The following is a 21,913-nucleotide window of genomic DNA, read 5'->3' on the forward strand; positions in this document are numbered from 1 at the left end:
ATCGTTTAAGTGTGTAGGTAAAAAAAGGAAATTAAATTCTGAGTTCTATGTATGTTATATGATCTTTCATGTCAACTATATATTTCAAAACAGAATATATACCAGCTTTTAGGCTTATATAAATATGAAAATGGTAGACATTTCATGTGACGCAACACCCAAAGCAGGTAAAGTGCATGTAATGTAAATACTTCCTGCAATGAAATGCTGCCTGCACTACCTACTCCAAGTTACACATTTTTGCATTAATTTAAGAACTCTAGAGCAACATGTGAAAACGGCTTATGGGCAAATGAGAGATTCTCTTCGCGTCTCCTCTCAAAACAAAAGTTCGCGTCTTAAAAAAGAAGTGTTTGGGGCATTTGTAGAATTAAGTGTCTGAAATCAAAGAAAACCTTTTCCAGGAGTCATTCTCGCTGAAACGGGGCCACTACTGACACCAGGTCTTCAAATGTTTGAACTTTTGCATTTAATTGGTTGAAAATGGTTAAAAAATAAGAATTACACTTTTGATACCTCGAAATAGTGGACCCATCGTTCGCCAAGGGGCCCTACAGTTTCAAAAAAAGTTGAATTTTGAGCAAACCTTGAGATCTATATCATGTGATATTTCATAAATTTGCCATGAAACAACTAACAAATGGCCCGGTTCTGTAAAGAAGAATAGGGCTTTCAAATGGAGTAAAAAATTTTTGGCGGCTATCTTGGATTTGGTCGCCATATTAGCTTTTATCAAAAAATGGCCGTTTTCACCATGAGCCCCCCAACCGAAGGCCATTTTAAGACCACTATTGGAAAGCTGAGAAAAAATGCTATAAGAAACACTCACAAAATCAGGTGTGCAATGGCATTACCTGAATAAAACAACCAGTTATTTGTAGCAAGGTTCACAAATTTCATATAATTATTGTGATATTTTCAAAATTTGCTATAAAACAAACTACTAACGATACGGTTTTGTAAAGAGGAGAGATAGAGTTTATAAACGAAGTGAAAAAAATCTGCGGCCATCTTGGATTTGGCCGCCATGTTGAATTTCATTAAAAAATCGCCGTTTTTGTCATGTTCTCCCCAATTGATTTTAATTTTAAGACCACCATCGAAAAGCTGAGAAATCGGGTGGGGGGCTCATGGTGAAAACGGCTATTTTTTGATAAAATCCAATATGGCGACCAAATCCAACATGGCCGCAAAAAAAAATCCATTTGAAAGCCCTGTTCTTCTTCTTTACAGAACCGGGCTATTCGTTAGTAGTTTCATGGCAAATTTAAAAAATATCACATGACATAGATCTCAACTCAAGGTTTGTTCAAAATTCAACTTTTTTGAAACTGTTAGGCCTCTTGGCGAACGAGAGGTCCACTATTTCGAGGTATCAAAAGTGTAATTCTTATTTTTTAACCATTTTCAACCAATTAAGCGCAAAAGTTCCAATATTTGAAGACTTCGTGTCAGTGGTGGCCCCGTTTTAGCGAGAATTACTCATGGACAAAGTTTTCTTTGATTTCAGATACTTAATTCTACAAATACCCTATACAAAAAAAATCGAAGCGAAAAGTGTATGCCAACCCTGGCCAAAAGCTTACTAATGGGTTATATTTTATTGTCCGAAAGTTTGAAAACGATCGGTCAATTAGATACTTTTGTATTTAAGCGCTATAATGTTGCTACCTCGTTGGTAGCAAGAGCGCCCTTTTGGCTACCAACGGCATTGCAGCGTTTTACCGTTGTAAATACAAAATATAAACCTTTACTTTCTTTAACAATATCGTACGTAATTACTAGCTCCAAAAATGCCCCATACACTACTTTTTCAAATTCAGCTTGATTTCGGTGCAGTAATCAAAAGAGTAAAATCGAAGCGAAAAGAGCATGCCATCCATGCCTGGTTGGAATTGATAATAGCGACACTTTCAATACTTCGAAACAATGTCCCACCGTTCGCCAAAATTGGAGTTGTTTGATCTGCCACCATTTGCCACCTTGGGAAATATTTAAGCTCAAAGTAGTACTATTTTTCACCAAAAATAAGCTCAAAATCTCCAAAACTCTAATAGCATATAATAATGTTCTACAGAAACGTTGATTGTAGCAAGATAAACAACTTTCTAGAACACTACGAACACGTAAAAATTGACCAGAATAGGTCAGGGTTTAAAAACTGTTTTAAACGGTTTGTCCACGAATAACGCTTCATAGATAATTTCCATGAAGATGGTGTCTTTAACAAAGTTGTTTGCATTAATATATACTACAACTTTGCCGAAAGTACCAAACTTGTATCTCGAATATACGAGAAAATAAATTTCGTATCTCACTTTTAATGGAATTAATCACCCAAAGATTTCTCTCACAAGAAGGGGCTTGTTATACCAAGAAATATTCCTAAAGATACTACATGCGAAAAACTTCACGTTTCGGCGCAATATCACACGATCACGTATTTCGCTGTTTGGGCCACTGTGCGGTGATTGGACGGTTCAGCGCACACCCGCAAACGAATGAAAACGGTCTAAGACTTGTCGACCTTGCCGCCTCCAAGAACATGGCTATACGTAGTACCTTCTTCCAGCATAACCTCTACCATTGGTACACCCGAAAATCACCCAACTAGCCGGAATCACATGTCGAATTTGTTTATTCAATCCAGATTGGAGCTGGATGAACTTTTTGTGTTCATTTGCTCCTATCTGACAGATAAAATTCATGCAGTTTCAACCCGGATTGAATAAACAAATTCGACAACAAATCAACAACGTTCTAATCTTGTCGCGCTTCGATCGGAAGAGGGTTAACTGGACGAAGCCCCTCTTAAGGACTGGAGAACGGAGAACGTCTTGGGAGTCAAACAAAATGCTGCGTTAACGCGTCCGTCAGCGTTATTCTGACAGTTTTCCCATGGGTTTACTGCCAAAATGACGCTGACGGATGTGTTGACGCAGCATTCTGTTTGAGCCTTTAAGTTAGGCAGTGTGATACCGAACCGACGCAAGGAATGGTTTGACGAGGAGTACCAGCAGATATTGGAGAATGTAGCGCGAGTACAATTACGTAGAGACACCCGTCACAACGTGGAGTGATACAGACAGAAGCGGAGACAGCAAACCTGACTCTTTGAGGAGAAGAAGCGCCACCAGCAGGAGAAGCAGTGCAAAGAACTCGAGCAATTTTACCGATTTCACGACACACGGAAGTTTTATCAGAGATTCAGCTAATCTTGCAAAGGCTTTGTGTCCCAAGGACTGACGATTTTGACTGACGACGGTGTGGTGATTGAAAGGAAGAAGTGACTTCATTGGTGCAGCAAGTAACGGAGATGTGCCACCCCCCATCGATAAGCGAAGTTAAGAAGCCATCCAGCAACTGAAGAACAAAGCAGGAACGAAACAGGATTTATTAAAATGCGGCCAGACAGATTGGCCAGCTGTTTGTGTCAATTGATTGTCAAGATTTGGGATATGGAGACTACCGGAGAAATGGAAAGACGAGGTTATTTTCCCTATTTACAAGAAAGGGGATAAGCTGGATTGTAAGAACTACCGTGCGGTCACTATCCTGAATGCCGCCTACAGAGTGCTGTAGGCCAATCCTCCAGAAGTGCCGCGAATTCCGTGTCCCCACGCATCACCTGATCGTTGATTTCAAAGCCGCATATGATTGTGTAAACCCACAAGAGCTATGAAAAATTATGGACTAAATGATGATGGCTACGATGGATGGGATCCAGTGCTGTGTGAGAATCTCGGGCAAATTGTCGGACCCATTTGAATCTCGCACCAGGACTTCGACCAGGAGATGGTCTTTCCTGCCCGGGCCCGCTTTTAACATTGTGCTTGAAGGTGTTATAAGACGAGCGGGGCACGATTTTCAAAAAATCCAGTCAATTTATTTGCTTTGCCGATGACGTGGATGCTGTTGGCACTTGGCAGTACATTTGAGGCGGTGGAAGATCAGTAAACCAGACTAAAACGTGAAGCAGAGAAAATTGGGTTGAAAATAAATACGACTAAAATGAAGTATATCTTGGCGGGCGGGACCGAGCGCGACAGGGCCTGCTTGGACAATATCGTGGTTATCGATGAGAATGAGTTTGAAGTAGTCGACGAGTTCGTATACTTTGGCTCACTGGCAACAGAGTATAACAATACCAGCTGTGAGATTAAAAGCCATATTATCAGCGGAAGTCGGGCCTACTACGGACTCCACAATTTAGAAGCAAAGTGCACACTGTATAAAACGCTAATTAGACCCGTTGTCCTCTACGGGCATGAAACGTGGACACTGCTAGAAGAGGACCTACGAGCACGGCGGGTGCTGCTGAGAACCTTCAGCGAGCGAGGTGGCAAGACCAGTTGGAACGAGAACGAGGCACGAAAGCAACTGATGCTGTTCCCTTGTAATAAAATACTCAGAACCTGAACGCCTCAGCATTAACGAAAACTAAGAATAATAATTTGCTCCATGAATGATTAGAACAAAATTAAATTAAGAACATTGACCATTGCGAAACAATTTCAAATTTTTGGCGATTTTTATGAAGACGTAGATAATCACACATTGCTAATTGACTCACAATACCTGACAGCAAAAACCAGGAACAGTGAAACCAATAAAGCCAACCATTAACCAAGTTATTGAAGCATATACTTAGTCCCCAAGTTGCTAAGCATTTTCTCTTATCAACGCAAATATGTAGAGATATAGCATTTTAAACAGTTTATTCAAAACATATTGTTATATCTTACCACCAAAACGACCGTGACGCAGCTATTTGACGCCTACATTTTTTTGGTTCATTTTCACAGTACACTAGAATTTCTTTTTACGACCAATTTGGATTAACGTCCTCTCTTTTTACGTCCAAAATTTGAATTAACCTCCACTTTTTTTACTACTGATTTTTTACGTTCCTACAATACAGTATGTAAAACGAAACTTGATCGTATTATAATACTGTACCGCTTAATACTTTTATTAAAATATTTGAAATATTATGCGATGCTTGCCACTCTGTTATTTCAATTGAAAAAATTATTAACGCTAATTAATCGACGATTGCGGCTTTTTCGATCTGCCGAGGAAAATTATTTATGGAGTTCAGTTGGTAGGTTTAGTATTACGCTCTGACAATTTCATTGCATAGCAGAAGGTGCAATATTTTGATGTGAATCTTAAAAAGGAGCTAGGACGATTCATGATGGGTCTATAAGTAAATCTCTCAATAAAAGCAGTAAGTCTTTCAATCATCACAGCAGAGGTAACACCATTCTCGTTGGGCCCACCCTCAACATCTCACGAAACTAATAGAATATTTCTTTCCTCTAAATTAAAACAAAACACTCAAAACAGTACCACCAAGGTGGATCCTCGAACCGACCGATAAGGCTTTCGCACAAGGTTCCAATGCTAAAGTTGAATGCAAAGCCGACGGATTCCCGAAGCCCCTGGTTAGCTGGAAAAAGGCAATCGGTAAGTGGTTTTTCCTTTTATTTTACAAACGAGTCTCTTAACCCCCACCGTCTGTTAAATGGTTTCTATCAGGTGATACCCCTGGAGAATACAAAGATCTTCGCTCGAACGACTCTAGCATTCGGGTCGAGGAAGGATCACTGTTCATTAACAATATTCAGAAATCGAATGAAGGTTACTATCTGTGCGAAGCAATTAACGGTATTGGCTCGGGTCTGAGTGCTGTTATCCAGATTACTGTTCAAGCTCCACCAGAATTTACCGAGAAGCTGCGCAATCAAACAGCCCGACGAGGTGAACCAACTGTATTGCAATGTGAAGCCAAAGGTGAAAAACCGATCGGTATTCTGTGGAACATGAACAATATCCGTCTGGACCCGAAGTCGGACAATCGCTACACTATCAGGTAAAAGCAGCGATAATTTCAAAGTAAAACATAACTTATTTAAAACATTGTATTTTAGAGAGGAAATTCGTCCCGATGGTGTTATGTCAAGTCTCTCGATCAAGCGAACGGAACGAAGCGATTCGGCACTGTTCACTTGCATGGCTACGAATGCGTTCGGAAGCGATGACTCCAGCATCAATATGATCATTCAGGAAGCTCCCGAAATGCCCTATGCACTGAAAGTTTTGGACAAATCTGGTCGAACCGTGCAGTTGAGCTGGGCTAAACCGTACAGTGGCAATTCACCGCTTAAGCGATACATTATCGAGTTCAAGCGCTCTCGAGGAACTTGGGAGAATGATGTTGATCGGTAAGTTTGATGTTAAAACTAAATTGAATCAGTGATTAACGATTTAAATTTGTAGTGTTATCGTACCGGGTCACACCAATGAAGCTCAAGTACAGAAACTAAGTCCCGCTACAACCTATAACATTCGAATTGTTGCCGAAAACGAAATTGGAGTGTCAGACTCGTCGGAGGTAGTAACAATCATTACGGCCGAGGAAGCACCATCCGGAAAACCGCAGGCAATCAAAGTCGAACCCATCAATCAGACGACGCTGCGAGTTAGCTGGAAGGCACCACCGAGAGCCGAATGGAATGGTGACATCCTAGGATATTATGTTGGATTTAAACAAACGTCGCAAAATTCTTCCTACATCTATGAGACGGTAAACTATTCATTGGAAGGTGGAGAAGGCAAGGAGCACAGCTTGGAAATCAATAATCTGAAAACATACACCCAGTATTCGATCGTGATTCAAGCTTTTAACAAAGTCGGAGCAGGTCCGATGAGCGAAGAAGAAAAGCAATACACTGCTGAGGGAACTCCTGATCAACCACCAAGTGACACCATGTGCACCACTCTGACTTCTCAGACGATCCGCGTATCCTGGGTCAGTCCCCCACTAGAATCGGCCAACGGTGTTATCAAGGGATACAAAGTTGTCTACGCTCCAAGCGAACTGTGGAATGACGACAAGAATAAGGATTATAAGAAGACTGCTTCAAGCGATACTGTCTTGCATGGTCTGAAGAAGTATACCAACTACACGATGCAGGTTCTAGCTACTACCTCAGGAGGTGATGGTGTTCGAAGTGCTCCAATTCACTGCCAAACCGAGCAAGATGTACCGGAGTCTCCAACTGCTGTAAAGGCCCTTGTCATGTCGGAAGGATCCATTCTAGTTTCGTGGTTACCACCTTCACAACCAAATGGAGTTATCCTACAATATACCGTGTACATCAAAAATGGCGATCAGGAACCCAAGAGCCACAAAGTACCAGCCTATCAGATGAGCTATGAAGCTTCGGGTCTTGAGAAGAGCCTACAATATGACTTCTGGGTCACCGCAAGTACAACCATTGGCGAAGGTCAACGATCGAAAACACTCCAAGCCAAGCCTAGCGACAAAGTTCCGGCAAAGATTGCTTCATTCGATGACAGCTTCACGGCGACATTTAAAGAAGACGCTAAATTGCCTTGCCTCGCCGTTGGATCACCCACCCCAGACATCACGTGGAAAATCAAGGGACAGGAATTTGTTGCCAACGAACGCATACGACAACTACCCGAAGGCTCGCTCTATATCAAGGATGTTATCCGACAGGATGCCGGAGACTACACGTGCACTGCCGAAAATTCGATCGCCAAAGACTCCATTACCCACCGACTAATTGTTCTTGCACCACCACAATCTCCGCAATTAACCCTCACTGCCACAACCACAGACTCGCTAGCTGTTAAGCTGAAGCCACACGAATCGGACACTGCACCGTTGCAAGGCTACACCCTGCACTACAAACCGGAATTTGGCGAGTGGGAAACCATCGATGTGGCACTGGAAGCCCCCAAATATACCATCGAAAACCTATACTGCGGATCTCGGTACCAGGTCTATGCTACCGCATACAATACGATCGGAGCTGGAGAACCATCGGATATTCTTAACACACGAACAAAGGGTTCAAAACCATTGCTGCCGGAAAAGTCACGTTTCATCGAAGTTTCATCCAACTCGATTACACTGCATCTGCCAGCCTGGAAGGATGGTGGTTGCCGGATGTCGCACTTTGTCGTAGAACACAAGAAAAAGTAAGTACAGAGAAAGGTTTTCTACGTTTAGAAGGAAATAACATTTCTTTCCGACTTAGGGATCAAGTCGATTGGAATCAAATTTCGAACAACGTTAAGCCGGGTGGTAACTTTGTTGTACTAGACCTGGAACCCGCAACTTGGTACAACCTAAGGGTAACTGCTCATAATAACGCTGGTTTCACTGTAGCCGAGTACGAATTTGCCACTCTCACCATTACCGGAGGTAAGTGACACTAGTGCTTTCTTTGAAGCTTCTTATCATCATCTCGTTCTTCTTGTTATAATCGAATTATAGTTTATCGAGTTAATAAATATTGGACAATATTCTAGCTAAACTCTTCGGTTTCAGTTTCAACATAACTAACCAGTAAAATAAATTTCTGCTTCATTTCTGTTACTGCATACTAATTATTCCTCAGTTCGAATCATTCGCTCATCACACTCATCATCTTATCAGTTGCTATATTTCTTGTACGGCATCGACTGTGTCTCGGTTATTTTAATATCTTTCCGTTCGAAGAACATTCAGTTCGATTGTTTGGTTCATTTTAGTAAGCTAAGAAATAAACCGACCTTGTCTCTGAAACAACCTCAAAGTAAAGTTCTAGATTATACTCTCTACAACAACCAGAAGCGATTGGAAATGCATACCTAACAAAATTAGATCACGATTGCCAAAAAAAAAACATCAGTATTAGACACAAAAGTTATTTCTCTTTACGAATGCACCACTTTGATTCCGAATGCGATTGATCTAAACGTAAGTTTGAAACAAGAAACTTCCTCCCCACGTACGTACCATTAATGCCCGGAGAGCACAAAATGCACATTCCCGGTAGTAATGTAACGATAAAATTGTACATAACACGAGAAAAATAATTCGTTACTGATTGGCACCAATAAACACTTTCTTGACATGTACATAGTACAATCATGTTGCAATCGACCCCTCCAGAAACAAGAAAAAAAAAACAGAAAGCGGAACTGGAAACCCGTCTGGTTTTGTTTAAGTTTTATCAAGTGCAATTTGGTCCCTTGTTTGGATAAAAAAAAGCCCAATTCGTTTCATTAGTTTACGTTCATTAGTTCTTCTCTTAACATATGTATTAGTCTGTTGAGTTTCGTAGACTTCAGTCACTATCATCCGATCAGCCACCCAATATGTATAGACACACGCTCTTTGCACGCACCGTAGCCGATTTAAACTGTAGCAGTTATAGAGCTCGCGGTATCGAATGATGAAAACAGTTTTAAATCTATCTGAGCGTTGATTTTTTTGTTTAAACGATATTATTAAGATAAGGGCGCAGTGCTTCTATGCAAAAACGTTTAAGTAATAAACAAACTTTATTCAATTTAAAGAAATAAACTGTTGAAATCTGAAGTTTCTATTCAGATCTTCATGAATTAAAAAATACATCTTAAAATACTTTGAGAATTTGTTTAAATTTGCTTAAATATTGATAAAAAACAAAAAATTGTTGCAAAATGAATTGAAATACCAAAGTATCCAAGAAAACTAAAATTTCTTGAAGTATTGCAAGAATCATTAAACAAGAGTCAAAGGTCTAGAGAACGAATTTATGGGATTCTATCTATATTTAAAGTACGAATATATTGGTGGGAGAAACATTAAACAAACTGGTAATTAAACAAGCGATTATTCCAATTTAGGATTGGATTATTTCGTGTCAGATCGTGGAGATAAACGTCGCCTAAGAGCGCAGTGTAAATCGTAGTACTTCACGGCGGAACATAGTTTTTTTTTTTTTTTTTTCAATATAGTAGGAGCGGCTTCTGACAGTGTCTGACCAGCAGCGGGAAGAACGTGCTGTTGTCTCGAATGCTAAAGTCAAGTTGGGAACCCAATCGCGAGACTAAGACAATCTACCTAAATTACTCAAATGTTGTCAGGTTCGCGTAATGGACCGATACCGATGGAAACGATCAACGAGAGAATGTTTCTGTTAACCTTTCGTTACTCGCGCCAATTTCGAATTATAGGCATGCCAAAACCTAACAGAATTTACTCGAATACTAATCCCACTTGGTGAAAAACTTATGAAACTTTTTCCACCGTTTGAAAGATCTTGGTTTGTGGATCAACTTTGCTGAAAACAGTAATTTTCTTTATTGCTGGAATCCCGAGATAAAGTTAACGGTTCACAGGCGTTGTACAAAATACAACAGCACCAGTAACGGAGGGTTAAGGGTTAGAGACCATTTCTTCAATTCCAAGCTTCACTTTGTAGCTTCCCAAGACTAGGTTATTAGAGGAATTTTTAACGGCGCAAATATATCCGCAGCGACCTCCGAAGACGGATAAGACAGGTAACGCTCGGCCGTCAATGAGGTTGCAACGGTATCGCTAGACGAGGAACCCCAGATTGCACGAAATAACGTTTGATAGGGATGCCAGCAAGTAATTAAGAAGAAAAAGGGCTGATTTATCTAAGTATTACCACGAAGGAGAACTTGGACAAGTATCGGCTCGGCAGTGCAAAACGAGTTGAGCACGATCTTGAGGAAGAAGAAGCCCCGGGAAGACGGCAGAAATTGTAAAGATTGATGACAGAGATTGTGGGTCATAACAGGGATTTGGCCTATGAGGGGACCAATTTCTGAAATGTTACTCACCGCAATAAGTAGAAAAAAAAGATGAATACTTCAGCACAAACGAGTGTGAGGTGATCGACAAATGGAAGTAGCTTTTCGATTAGTACCTCAATGGCAGAATGGAAGTTAACCTGGATATATCCTCAAACGATTCTAGCGTTCGTGCTTCCGACTTGGTGAGAAATCGTACAGGAAAAGACTAATAGGCTAACTATCGGAAAAGACCAACTCCTAGGAAAGCCCTGCAAACATGTATGGAACCACTAGTAACGATACACTATTGAGTAATATCCAGGATTTGTCAGGAAAGTTATTTATCATACATTTGGCGAAAATCGGAGGGTTACGATAGGACAAAACCGTCGCGAGGATGCCGGACGACAATTGGTGCCCCCATAGGTACCAGGAGTAGAAGTTCCACATGGTAGATTGCTCAACCAAATCAAAGTTAATTTGCAAGCGTTGAGACGCGTGGAATTGACGGTGAGAAGGAGCCCAGAATCAAGTGAAGTAAAGACGACTTTTTCAAACGGCACGAGCCACTCCGACTCTAATCTGCTGCTAATGATGATGATGCGTTCACTTTCAGGAACATCTCAAACTAAACAGGATTGTTTCTAATTTTCAGACATCAACGTTACGTCGTCGATCGTCTGCTAATAATACCCTACACTGAAGTCGCTTTTTACAAGCAATTGTTTTTACGCGAATTTGGAATTTACGCATTTTTTGTGTGAATTTCGGAATTTACGCGATTAGTTAAGCGAGTTTCGGAATTTACGCGGAACGTATCCTTCGCGTAAAAAGCGACTGGAGTGTATTCCGGTTGAAGCAGATATATTGTTGTCCTAATGATATCTTTGGTTGGTACAAAAAATATTTAAAAAGTTCATACGAAGCGTGTCACGAGAAAGATCAAAATCAAACCCAGTCAATTCTTGATTGCAGACTCGTTGAACGCCGATGATGGCTTCGTTTGCTCCATAGCATGTCCTTGGAAACAGCACTTGTAAGAACATTCTGCTGAGAAGCGCTCGAAATTGAACTCTAAGATTGCTGAGGATCGATTGCATCTGCGTTCTATTTTTCCGATCCGATCGACGCGGTTTAAAATAACGCGGAATCCAGACTATTGAATAATATTTTAACGTTGAACGAACTAATTCGCAACGGGAATTCATCAAGTAGTTTACATCTGCGAAGTTTTATAAATTATCGTAATCGGACCGAGTGTGTGAGTCAGAGAAAAATCCAAAGTCTTTGATACAGAACTCCCTTTTAATCAGTTCACCGCACAATGGGACCATCCTGGAAAAAGGCGGTCAAAAGTCTTTTTTCGCTTTTCCTGACGTTGTCGTGCTTAGGTGTCTTAGGAGAAGTTTCATAAAAAAGTATTCTGCATCTAATGACACTTTCATATAATTGGATAATTGGCACACTTATACTATATTCTATGGCGGTTCAAGCGATGCTAACTTTAGCTGCCAGTAGGTGCCTATTTACGAAAAAAATATTTGTAAAAAAAGTAAAATTTATCCTTCAATTTTATTTTTAAAGCAAATAAAGCAACATATGATATATGCACCTTCTAAAAAGTTACGTATTTTGATAGTATCCAAAAGTTTGTAGAACATGTCGAACCTGTTAGATCTTAGATGAGGTTTTGTGTACAAAAAGTTTAAAAACTGATTTTAAGGGGGTCACGACAGAAAGTCAATTATATCTCGCAAACCATATGATGCAGATACTAAGTATCTTCGGCAAAGCTTAATGAAATTCAAAGTTCTACAACTTTGCCGAACACATGACCATGCGTTATAGTTCCTATAAAAAAATATTTTTTTTCCAAATTTGTTATCCCCTTAATATCTAATTATATGAAAATCGAAACTTTTTATGAAACTTCTCCTAAGACACCTAAGCTCGAAAACGTCAGGAAAAGCGAGAAAAGACTTTTGGCCGTCTTTTTCCAGAATGGTCCCACTGTGCACCGCCGAGATGATAGTCGAAAAGGATCGACCGCCACTTTTTCCTCACGAACGATACAATTGAACCCTTGCTAGCATTACAATCTATTTCCGTTGCACCACCTTGAAAAGCTCTCCAGTTGTAACAAGAACAGGGCGCCTTCCACAAAGGAAAACCTGGGCTCTGGCAGTTAAAAATTTACATCGTTGAAATATAGCACGAAGATGAGCGAGCCAAGATGGCTGCCTCGTGGAACACCGGACGTAGCAGTAAACTTGCTGGATATCGACTTTCTAATTTTAACAGTTAGGAGTTAGCTAAGTAAAACTTTAGCCAAAGCAACAGGCTGCCACCAAATTCCATCTTGTCGAGCTTAGCAGTCGCAATTTCATTGTTTAATTTTTAAAAAGGAGCATAAAAATGGATCTGGATTCCATTCGTTAGGAAACGCCTTGTTCGCTGAGACTTCTTACGGCTGGAAAGTGAATTAATAGTAGGGATGCTTATAAAACGATCAACCAAAATAATATTTGCTGCTCAAATGTCTCGTAAATCGAGTAGGGGTCGACAAAACAACTCAGCTTGTTAAAGATTGCAATTAACATATCTTCGAGGTTTTAAGACTATTCTACTGATTACGGTCACATCTGAAGATGGAAGAGCGTTTCCGAACCACTGTTCTTAAACAATTATATTGAAGTTCAATTCTGATAGAAAAATAATCGATTTTAGCTCGAAATCCACTCACGTTCTGATAATACAATAGCAGAGACCCCGAAGAGCTTTGCTCGAAAGGTTATATCGAAGTCAAAAAAAGTAAAGCTCTGGCGTTACATTTCTCGACGGACGTTGCAGTCAACGGTTAGTGTACGGGACAATTACGGGGCTAGTTCTACGATCCTTGGACTTTAACAGTTTCTCTCAGTTGAGATTTGAAGATACGACGACTGACCAGTGAACAGTGGTATTACAGCTCAATATCACCTCCGATGTCAATGGAACTGTGTGCTATCATCGAGTGGGTGGGTCTAGATTAGTGGAGAGGTCAGCGTTTAGAGAAGATAATCTAATTTCTAGTGCTTGAAAACACAGCGGTCGCCTAACGACAGAGTCCGAGACAAGTAAATTTATGAAACGGAGTCGAATGGCATCCAATAGTTTTTTGAATCGTCAGCACTCTCTAAAACAAACACCTTGTGGTTGTGGCGAATCGCCCGTATTTAAGCAGAATCCCGTTTTTTAACTTTAACAGTTTGGGTCATTCGTGACTTTTGCAAGGTTGGGATTTGAACCCGGGTCTTCGGCGTGAGAGATATGAATGCTAACCACTACCTCGGGACTGACCCCTATCTCGAAATTTGTGTCCAAAGCATTTTTCTAAGTTATCCCAGAATTTCTTGAAATTTTGTACGCTAGCGTAGTTAAATGGGTTTTGAATGAAAACAATATTTAAAAAATTCATGTTCTTATTTTTCTAGAAACTGTGAAGTATTTTTTTTTTTCAATTTTCTTGAACATCGCTTTTTGAAAAAATTCATAACTCAAGCGTTTCAAACTTCAAGCGTAGTACATACATTTTTGCATACAAATTTGGGCAACTTAACACCCTAGAAATAATCTCTGAAAAAAGTTTTTCACAAAATTTTCCACGGCGATAGAAAATTTCAAAGAAGAATACGAGAAACTACGTTCTGTTTTGTCTTTTAGTGCTGAAAATTGCACGATAGTTTTTTTTGTTAGTTTTGAATTATGACCGAAAGCCTCGAATTTACTAAACAATCACCTATTACAGGAACCAAACATCATAATAAAAAAACTGTAACGTGCTGTCTTCTTAGTTCTTACAAAACGTATATCATAGAGTTAATCTTTGTAATTATAATTACAGTTACAGTTATGGTCTGGTTCATGAAATATTTTCGAAATTCTTTTTTCTTGTTCACCGACTCTGTTATGGTGAAAATGTCACGAAAGCGTTATTTTCTGTTCCAGAGTTATGTATGAAAAACCAGTGATCGGCGGGAAGTGATCGGTCGATCGTTTATGAAACTGTTTTCATCATTCGAATTGAGAAGTTAATGAAAAAATCTAAACCTGTTAAGCATTCTATTAGTTTCTTTCTCATCTCGCTGCTCATCTTCATCTTCGAAAGTTTAATTTTAGCATCCAACAACATAGCAAGTTATGTTCCTATTAGCTGTTCAATTTTCCGTAGATGTTAGATTTAGCGAACCTAAAACCGTTACTCAAACCATAGATGTATACTTCCACAGTAGTTTTTCCTAGTTTATGAAAAACAGAAGTCCATTTTTACTGTCAATCCTAATATTCGTGTTTTTCGTTCACTTCATTCTTCATTTATTTGAATAAGTTAAACAAGTTCTAAAAAAAACACAAATAATTTTCTCAACACTGTTTAGCTTTTTCTGTAACATTTCGGCATTCTTCATTGTACCTGTCAATATTTGTGTTTCTAAATTAATCCGTAGTAGTGAAACGAAATTTAAAACGATCAGCAAATTATAATGAAACTGAAGCAATCGCCAAAGCCAAAACGACTAACGAATAATATCCCTTCTTCAATCTCTCTCTTTCTTTTTTAATTGGTTGTTTCAGGGACAATCGCACCCACTCGCGATGTACCCGAGTTAACGGCCGAGGACACGATCCGTATCATCCTCTCTAATTTGAACCTTATAGTACCAGTCGTAGCCGCTTTACTCGTTACTATTATAGCAGCTATCGTTATTTGTGTGCTTCGTAACAAAGGCAACAATAATAAAGGTATAATTATTTTTTCTTCTTTTTTATCCTTACCAACAAATACTACTACTACCAACTACTACCGTGACCACTGAAAATCGCATGTGAAAAAACGAAACATGAACATGAACACGCACAACACACAAAAATACGATCCGACGAACGTTCAGGCACGATCGCCCCCAATCTGAGCTCGATTCAGCCAGGTGTTGCGTACCCGCCCTGGATCCCCCACTGGATCGATCTGAACGTAATGGTCCCACTGATTGCGACTGTTATCGTGGTGGCGGTCGGTGTGCTCGTGATATGCGTAGCGATCTCACGCCGACGAGACGACGATCCACGCTGCGGCCCGAAGGATGTTTACTGTAGGTTTTGGTTACAAGCTTTCGATTATACCAGCTACTGTTTGCTTTTTAGTTCTACACCACACCCATCTGTTTTTGATTGTTCGTTTTTGTTTTTGTTTTTTTTTATGATGATCGTACCGTCTAATGATCCACCCACCGAAACCACATTTGCCACATAGTGCGTCGTGTACAATATTGTCGTCTACCAGAAATTACGATGTGATTCGATTGTATTTTAAGTTCACCTTCAAACACCGATTTGTACAAACGCTATTTATTTAACCACCCTACAGTAATCCGAGAACACAATATTTTTGTTATTTGATTTAGTTTAAATGAACATTTAGAGTGTGTATTGGATCAACTAAAAGTTGATAACATTAAACCTCGTGTCCGAAAATTGTACAAAAATGAAAGCTTTTCTAGGTCGATCGGTAGATAGAATGTAAAAATATCGCTTTGCGATACCACTTTACCTGTAGTATAAATTGAGTATTAACTGTGTGTGCGTACGATTGTCGAATAACTATATTTTCTGGTTTATTCAGCGGGTGATTCGTTGATCCGTTGATTGATTGAATTGTATCAGAAAATATGTAGAACAGATTTCCGTTGCTTTTCATGCTCATAATGCTAGTTTATTTACCATTTAATTATTCAACAGCATATCGAAATGTTATCTCTAACGCTTGATCACTTCTGGTCCCTCCTTGTCATTGCACATAACAGCAGTTGGCACGCTGATGTTCGTAATTTGTTTTGAAGGTTTTCTTTTCCAGCCTGTCAGAGCAATTGTCCGCCTCCATAAAAACTCGACCCTTTGCCCGTTTCACCGTTAGCTGTTCCTCCTCGATCTTAGTCAGACCCCATCAGTGGTAATTCGGCATAGCTATCGTTGTTATTCGAATCGAAAGTCAGTACAAGATTACATCTGGTTCTACTACAACATGCGCCTGGAAAGATGGAGGTCGTCCAGTCATCGTAGAGCTACGTCATAAGTTCACATCTAATTCTAAATTCAAAACTAAATCCAAAACTAACCTGCAGTCCACTTCCCTAAGCCCGAGTCCAAATTCAAGTTATGATCCAAATCCAAGTCCTGTCGCAAAAACTTGTCTGATATAGAACTACGTGTCATGCGGTTGTACCTAGCACTTACGTAGCATAATTTCTCCATCTATTTCGGTCCGTGGCAGCTGGTCTCCAGTTCCGCGGGCAACCAATGCTCGCCAGATTTCGCTTCACCTGGTCTTGCCATCTCGCTCGTTGTGCCCCTGTTTGTCTTGTTCCTACCGGATTCGATGCGAGAACCATTTTTGTTAGATGGTTGTCCGGCATTCTAGCCACATGTCCTGCCCAGCGTATCCGTCCAGCATTAACCACTCACTTTCTGAATGCTGGGTTCGCCTCCATACACCGCTCTGTTGCACGCCGCCAAAGATGGTTCTTAGCACCCGTCGTTCGAAAACTCCGAGTGCTTGTAGCTCCTATTCTAGCAGTGTCCACGTTTTGTACCCGTAGAGGACAACCGGTGTAATTAGCGTTTTGTACTCAGATCAGGCTCAGATTGTTCAACCGGAAGTGTTTGTGGAGTCCGTAGTAGGCCGGGCTTACGCTGATAATACGCCTTTTAATCTAACGGCTGGTATTGTTATCCTCTGTTGCCAGTGAGCTAAGGTATACGAACTCGTCTACTACCTGAAACTTATCCCCGTCAATTACCGCAGAATTGCCTAAGCGGGCCATGTCGCGCTCAGTTCCGCCCGCCAGCATATACTTCGTTTTAGACGTATTTATCTTCAACCCAATCTTCTCTGCTTCGCGTTTCAGTCTGGTGTACTGATCTTCCACCGCCTCAAATGTTCTGCCGACAGCATCCACGTCGTCATCAAAGCAGATAATTTGACTGCATTTATTGAAAATCGAGTCCCGCGATCGCTGTTTGTCTTTGACACCTTCAAGTGCGATGTTGAATGGCAAGCAGGAACGAGCATCTCCTTGTCGAAGTCCCTCGCGAGGTTCGAACGGGTCCTACAATCCAGCCGAAATTCTCACACAGCACTGGATCCCATCCAGCCGTAGCCATGAATAGTCTAGTAAGGTCACACGGAAAGCCGTTTTCGTCCAACATTTTCCATAGCTCTTGTCAGTTTACACTATCAAATGCGGCTTTGCAGTTGATAAACAGATGATGCGTGAGGATTCGAAATTCGCGGCACTTCTGGATCTGCCGCAAGGTGAAGATTTGGTCCGTAGTAGACCGACCCTCTAGGAAGCCTGATAACTGCCCACAAATCTATTGGCTTTTATCGATAGTCGACGGAAGGTGACTTGGGACAACTCTTTGTAGGCGGCATTCAGGATAGTGATCGCTCGGTAGTTCTCACAATCTTATAGATAGGACAAATAACCCCGTCTTTCCACTCCTCCGGTAGTCGTTCCGTATCCCAAGTCTTGACAATCAGTTGATCCAGACAGCCGGCCAACTTGTCCGGGCCGATTTTAATAAGTTCCGCTCCAATGCCATCTTTTCCCGCTGCTTTGTTGTTCTTCATCCACTAGACGGCTTCCTTAACTTCCCTTATCGATGCTACACCAATGATCACCAATGGCCACTTCCTCTGCTATCATGGTCTTCTGCCTGCACGCCATTCAAGTGTTCATCGTAGTCCTGCTTCCACCTTTCGATCACAGCAGGTCGTCAGTCAAGATACCTCCATCTTTATTTCGGCCCGCGGCACAAAGCCTCTGCGAGATTCGTAGTCTCTGATAGAACTTCCGTGTGTCGTGAAAGCGATACAGCTGCCTGAGTTTTTCGCTCTCCTTCTCTTCCTGGTGGGACTTCTTCTTCTGAAAGCGTTGGGCTTGCTGTCTCCGCTTTTGTTTGAATCGCTCCACATTCTGATTTGTACCCGCGCTGCGTTCTTCTCAACCAACGCAGGGTGTTAGCACCCGGATAGGTTCTGACATCGAAAGTACCAACCACGGATCTAATTTATCTCTATAAACTCTCTCCTCCGTAACCTACCGACTTTCGCCAGATGTACAGTAGGAATCTCTCCAAGTAGTGCCTGTAGCTTGTAATTCCCAAGATGTACACGAAACATATCACTCGACCCAATGTATTAGCGCTGATCAGTCGTGTCAGTTTGTTCAGAAAACCGTGTTTGTGCATTATCTACCACAGCTGGTCTCTGTCGACTATATGCTGCTTTCAAATCAATAAAGATGTGTTCAACATGTAGGCACAATGTATTTCCGACATTTCTGCAAGATCTTCAGGTTGGAGGAAATTTAATCCCATAGGACAGTACTTTGTCGGCAGCGTCAGCGTTTTTGTACATGGGACAAACAATTTATTCCTCCGTTAGTTTATCATCTCCCCAAATCTTGGAAATAACGCGTTCAGAAATTCGGAGCATCTATCGTATTTTCCAGCAATGTAACACTGAACTGTATATTATATTCTCAAAAGAGGAAAACCACTGTACAAAACTATTTCACTACAAAGAGCAAAAGCTGAAAAGCAACGGAAATCAAACTATCAAAATCTGTATTTGTTTTAAAAATGCTAACCTTCCCGTTCATTTCCCGGCATCAAATCCCGAAAATGTACCGAAAAAAATAACGCTTCAAGATGACGTCGTGTATAACCAATCAATGGGACCGGCCGGAGCGGCTACACTGGACAAACGTCGGCCAGACATTCGCGACGAACTGGGCTACATTGCTCCACCGAACCGAAAGTTACCTCCGGTGCCCGGATCTAACTATAATACCTGTGATCGTGTCAAGCGCGGAACCGTGATAAGTGAGTATCTTGCGATCAGATTGTATTTCGATTTGGAACACTACGTTGCCCAAATTGGTGACCTCTACGTAAGTAGCGGACGTAGATGTGTTTTACCTTTTCTCTAGATGTTTCTTTTTTCGATTCAAAAGTTCGATCTTTATAGTGTTTTTTACTGCGTAAATGTTTAGTCATATAGTGTTTATTCCACAACTACTTTTCCATGGAAGTTTCAAGTTGTACAATCATCAAACCTTAGTTATCCGCTCTTTACATCATCTCATCAAAATTGATTATTATTTATACCATCAATCAGGCCATAATCCTTCTAAATCAAATCACTCGACCTGGGACCCACGCCGACCTCTTTACGAGGAACTGAAGACAGTTGTGCCTCCGCCGCCTAGACGATGCAACCATCCACCAGCGTGTTACGGTAACGTCAACTTGATTTTTATCTCACCCATCGCCTAGAGTAGATAGCTTTCAATTTTCTGTTGCAAAACGCATCGATCTAACGCATTGCCCTTTGTCTTCCACCCTTTCACTAAAATATCTGGTGTAATTTGTCAAAATTAAAACTTTAATTAACCATCCAACTAACCGACATTCGCTCTACATAGATAACGGTAAGATTGATACTAACAAAACTAAAATAGAGCTTTAAACCACCGCATTATGCTACCTTGACACTAACATATCATGAATAACCTGGAAATTCGTAGGCATGGAGGATGAAATCTGCCCGTACGCAACCTTCCACCTGCTGGGCTTCCGCGAAGAGATGGATCCAACCAAGGCAATGAACTTCCAAACCTTCCCGCACCAGAACGGCATGGGAGGCCCAGGGCACATGGGAACGATGGGTTCCAACATGGCGATGCAGGTGCCGAACCACGTGCACTCACGTTCCGGATCACAGTCAATGGTACAGTATGGCGCGATCGCCGACATTTTACCTCTACGCCTCAAAAATCGAACCAACCTTCGACAGCTAAGCGATAAAAGCGCGCCAACTCCGTTTCGTATCATATGAGAATAATGATTCTTACCTATTTCTAGCCACGCCAGAACCGGTATGCACGCAAGAACAGCCAAGGAGGACAGAGTAGCATCTACACACCGGCGCCGGAGTATGACGATCCAGCTAACTGCGCGGAGGAGGATCAATATGTAAGTAACAGCTCGACCTTCAATCGGTAGAAATACATTTAACCTTGAATTTTCTTGTCAACAGAGACGCTACACTCGCATCAACTCTCAGGGTGGATCTATGTACTGCGGACCTGGTCCCGAATACGACGATCCAGCTAACTGTGCTCCAGAAGAGGATCAGTATGGATCGCAGTACGGTGGAAACTATGGTACACCATACGATCACTACGGATCACGAGGATCTGTTGGACGACGCAGTGTGGGTAAGTAGCGCAACTTTATCTCTGATCGACTATGTCCACGTTACTCAATCAATCCTTTTTTTGTCAATAGGATCTCCGGAACCCCCACCACCCCCGCCAAGAAACCACGATACCAGCAATTCGTCTTTCAACGATTCTAAAGAAAGTAACGAAATTTCGGAAGCCGAATGTGATCGAGACAATGGCCCTCGGGGCAACTATGGCGGTAAGTTTTTGGCACATTCTAACAACAAGCTCACTTTCATCCAAACATTCGATCGTTACGAGCCATCAGATCGCACATTTAACAATTACAGTCAAATGTTGCATTAAACGTTTTACACCAGAGCTAACGAAGCGTTTTCCCTTTTTTTCCTATTACCAAAATCAAAATCTTCGGCTATCGATTGATTGTTCCATCCGTACCCAAACACATTTTTTTCAAACAAACTCGTCAAATCTGCTTCCTCAACTGAAGAACCAGCCGAGGGTGAGTTCCGGCAAATTCAATATATTTCCTTCGTTTGTTCCCTGAATGAAAAACTTACTTACTTCCTACTACCATACCGTTCAAAAACAACCGAATGTTGCTCATCTTCCAAGATAGACTCATAGTCAATACCCGCATCTTCTCACGTAACTCATTCGCATTCATATTATGTTTGTGTTCTGTTGTGATCGTTGAGGTCACCGTTCTGAATGACCCCCGAATAGAATAGAATTTTTCTCACAACTCATTATATGATTTCGAGTTGATCTTTGCTAGCTGCTTCTAACAGCAGAAGTTAATAATAACATGACCAAAAAAACTCATTGAATTACTCAGTTGAAACCTTCCATTGTTTTCATACATAAACTAATTCTTGTATATGTATGTGTGTGTGAAAAAATGTTTGATTAATAGCATCCATATTTTAACCATAAGCATGCTGTATGTTTTCACGTGTTTAACTTATGTGTTCTTTTTCTCCGAATAAGTCATTGCCATCGAATGTTTCATGTACCATATTTCA

The 21,913-nt window shown here is 41.0% G+C and overlaps 1 protein-coding gene across 1 annotated transcript in view; it reads left to right on the forward strand.

The window, feature by feature from the left end:
• The window catches only part of LOC128733890 (cell adhesion molecule Dscam2), a 115,145-nt gene that overhangs the window by 81,099 nt on the left and 12,133 nt on the right, over window positions 1-21,913 (forward strand). The window contains exons 11-22 of the mRNA XM_053827743.1: window positions 5,350-5,469; window positions 5,542-5,875; window positions 5,934-6,227; window positions 6,283-8,013; window positions 8,073-8,239; window positions 15,534-15,731; window positions 19,351-19,524; window positions 19,820-19,939; window positions 20,229-20,431; window positions 20,566-20,676; window positions 20,741-20,921; window positions 20,992-21,126. Coding sequence (XP_053683718.1) covers window positions 5,350-5,469; window positions 5,542-5,875; window positions 5,934-6,227; window positions 6,283-8,013; window positions 8,073-8,239; window positions 15,534-15,731; window positions 19,351-19,524; window positions 19,820-19,939; window positions 20,229-20,431; window positions 20,566-20,676; window positions 20,741-20,921; window positions 20,992-21,126 — 3,768 coding nt within the window. The remainder of the gene's footprint in view (window positions 1-5,349; window positions 5,470-5,541; window positions 5,876-5,933; window positions 6,228-6,282; window positions 8,014-8,072; window positions 8,240-15,533; window positions 15,732-19,350; window positions 19,525-19,819; window positions 19,940-20,228; window positions 20,432-20,565; window positions 20,677-20,740; window positions 20,922-20,991; window positions 21,127-21,913) is intronic.

Source organism: Sabethes cyaneus, chromosome 2 (assembly GCF_943734655.1).
Source record: "Sabethes cyaneus chromosome 2, idSabCyanKW18_F2, whole genome shotgun sequence".
NCBI classification, from domain to species: Eukaryota; Metazoa; Arthropoda; class Insecta; order Diptera; family Culicidae; genus Sabethes; species Sabethes cyaneus.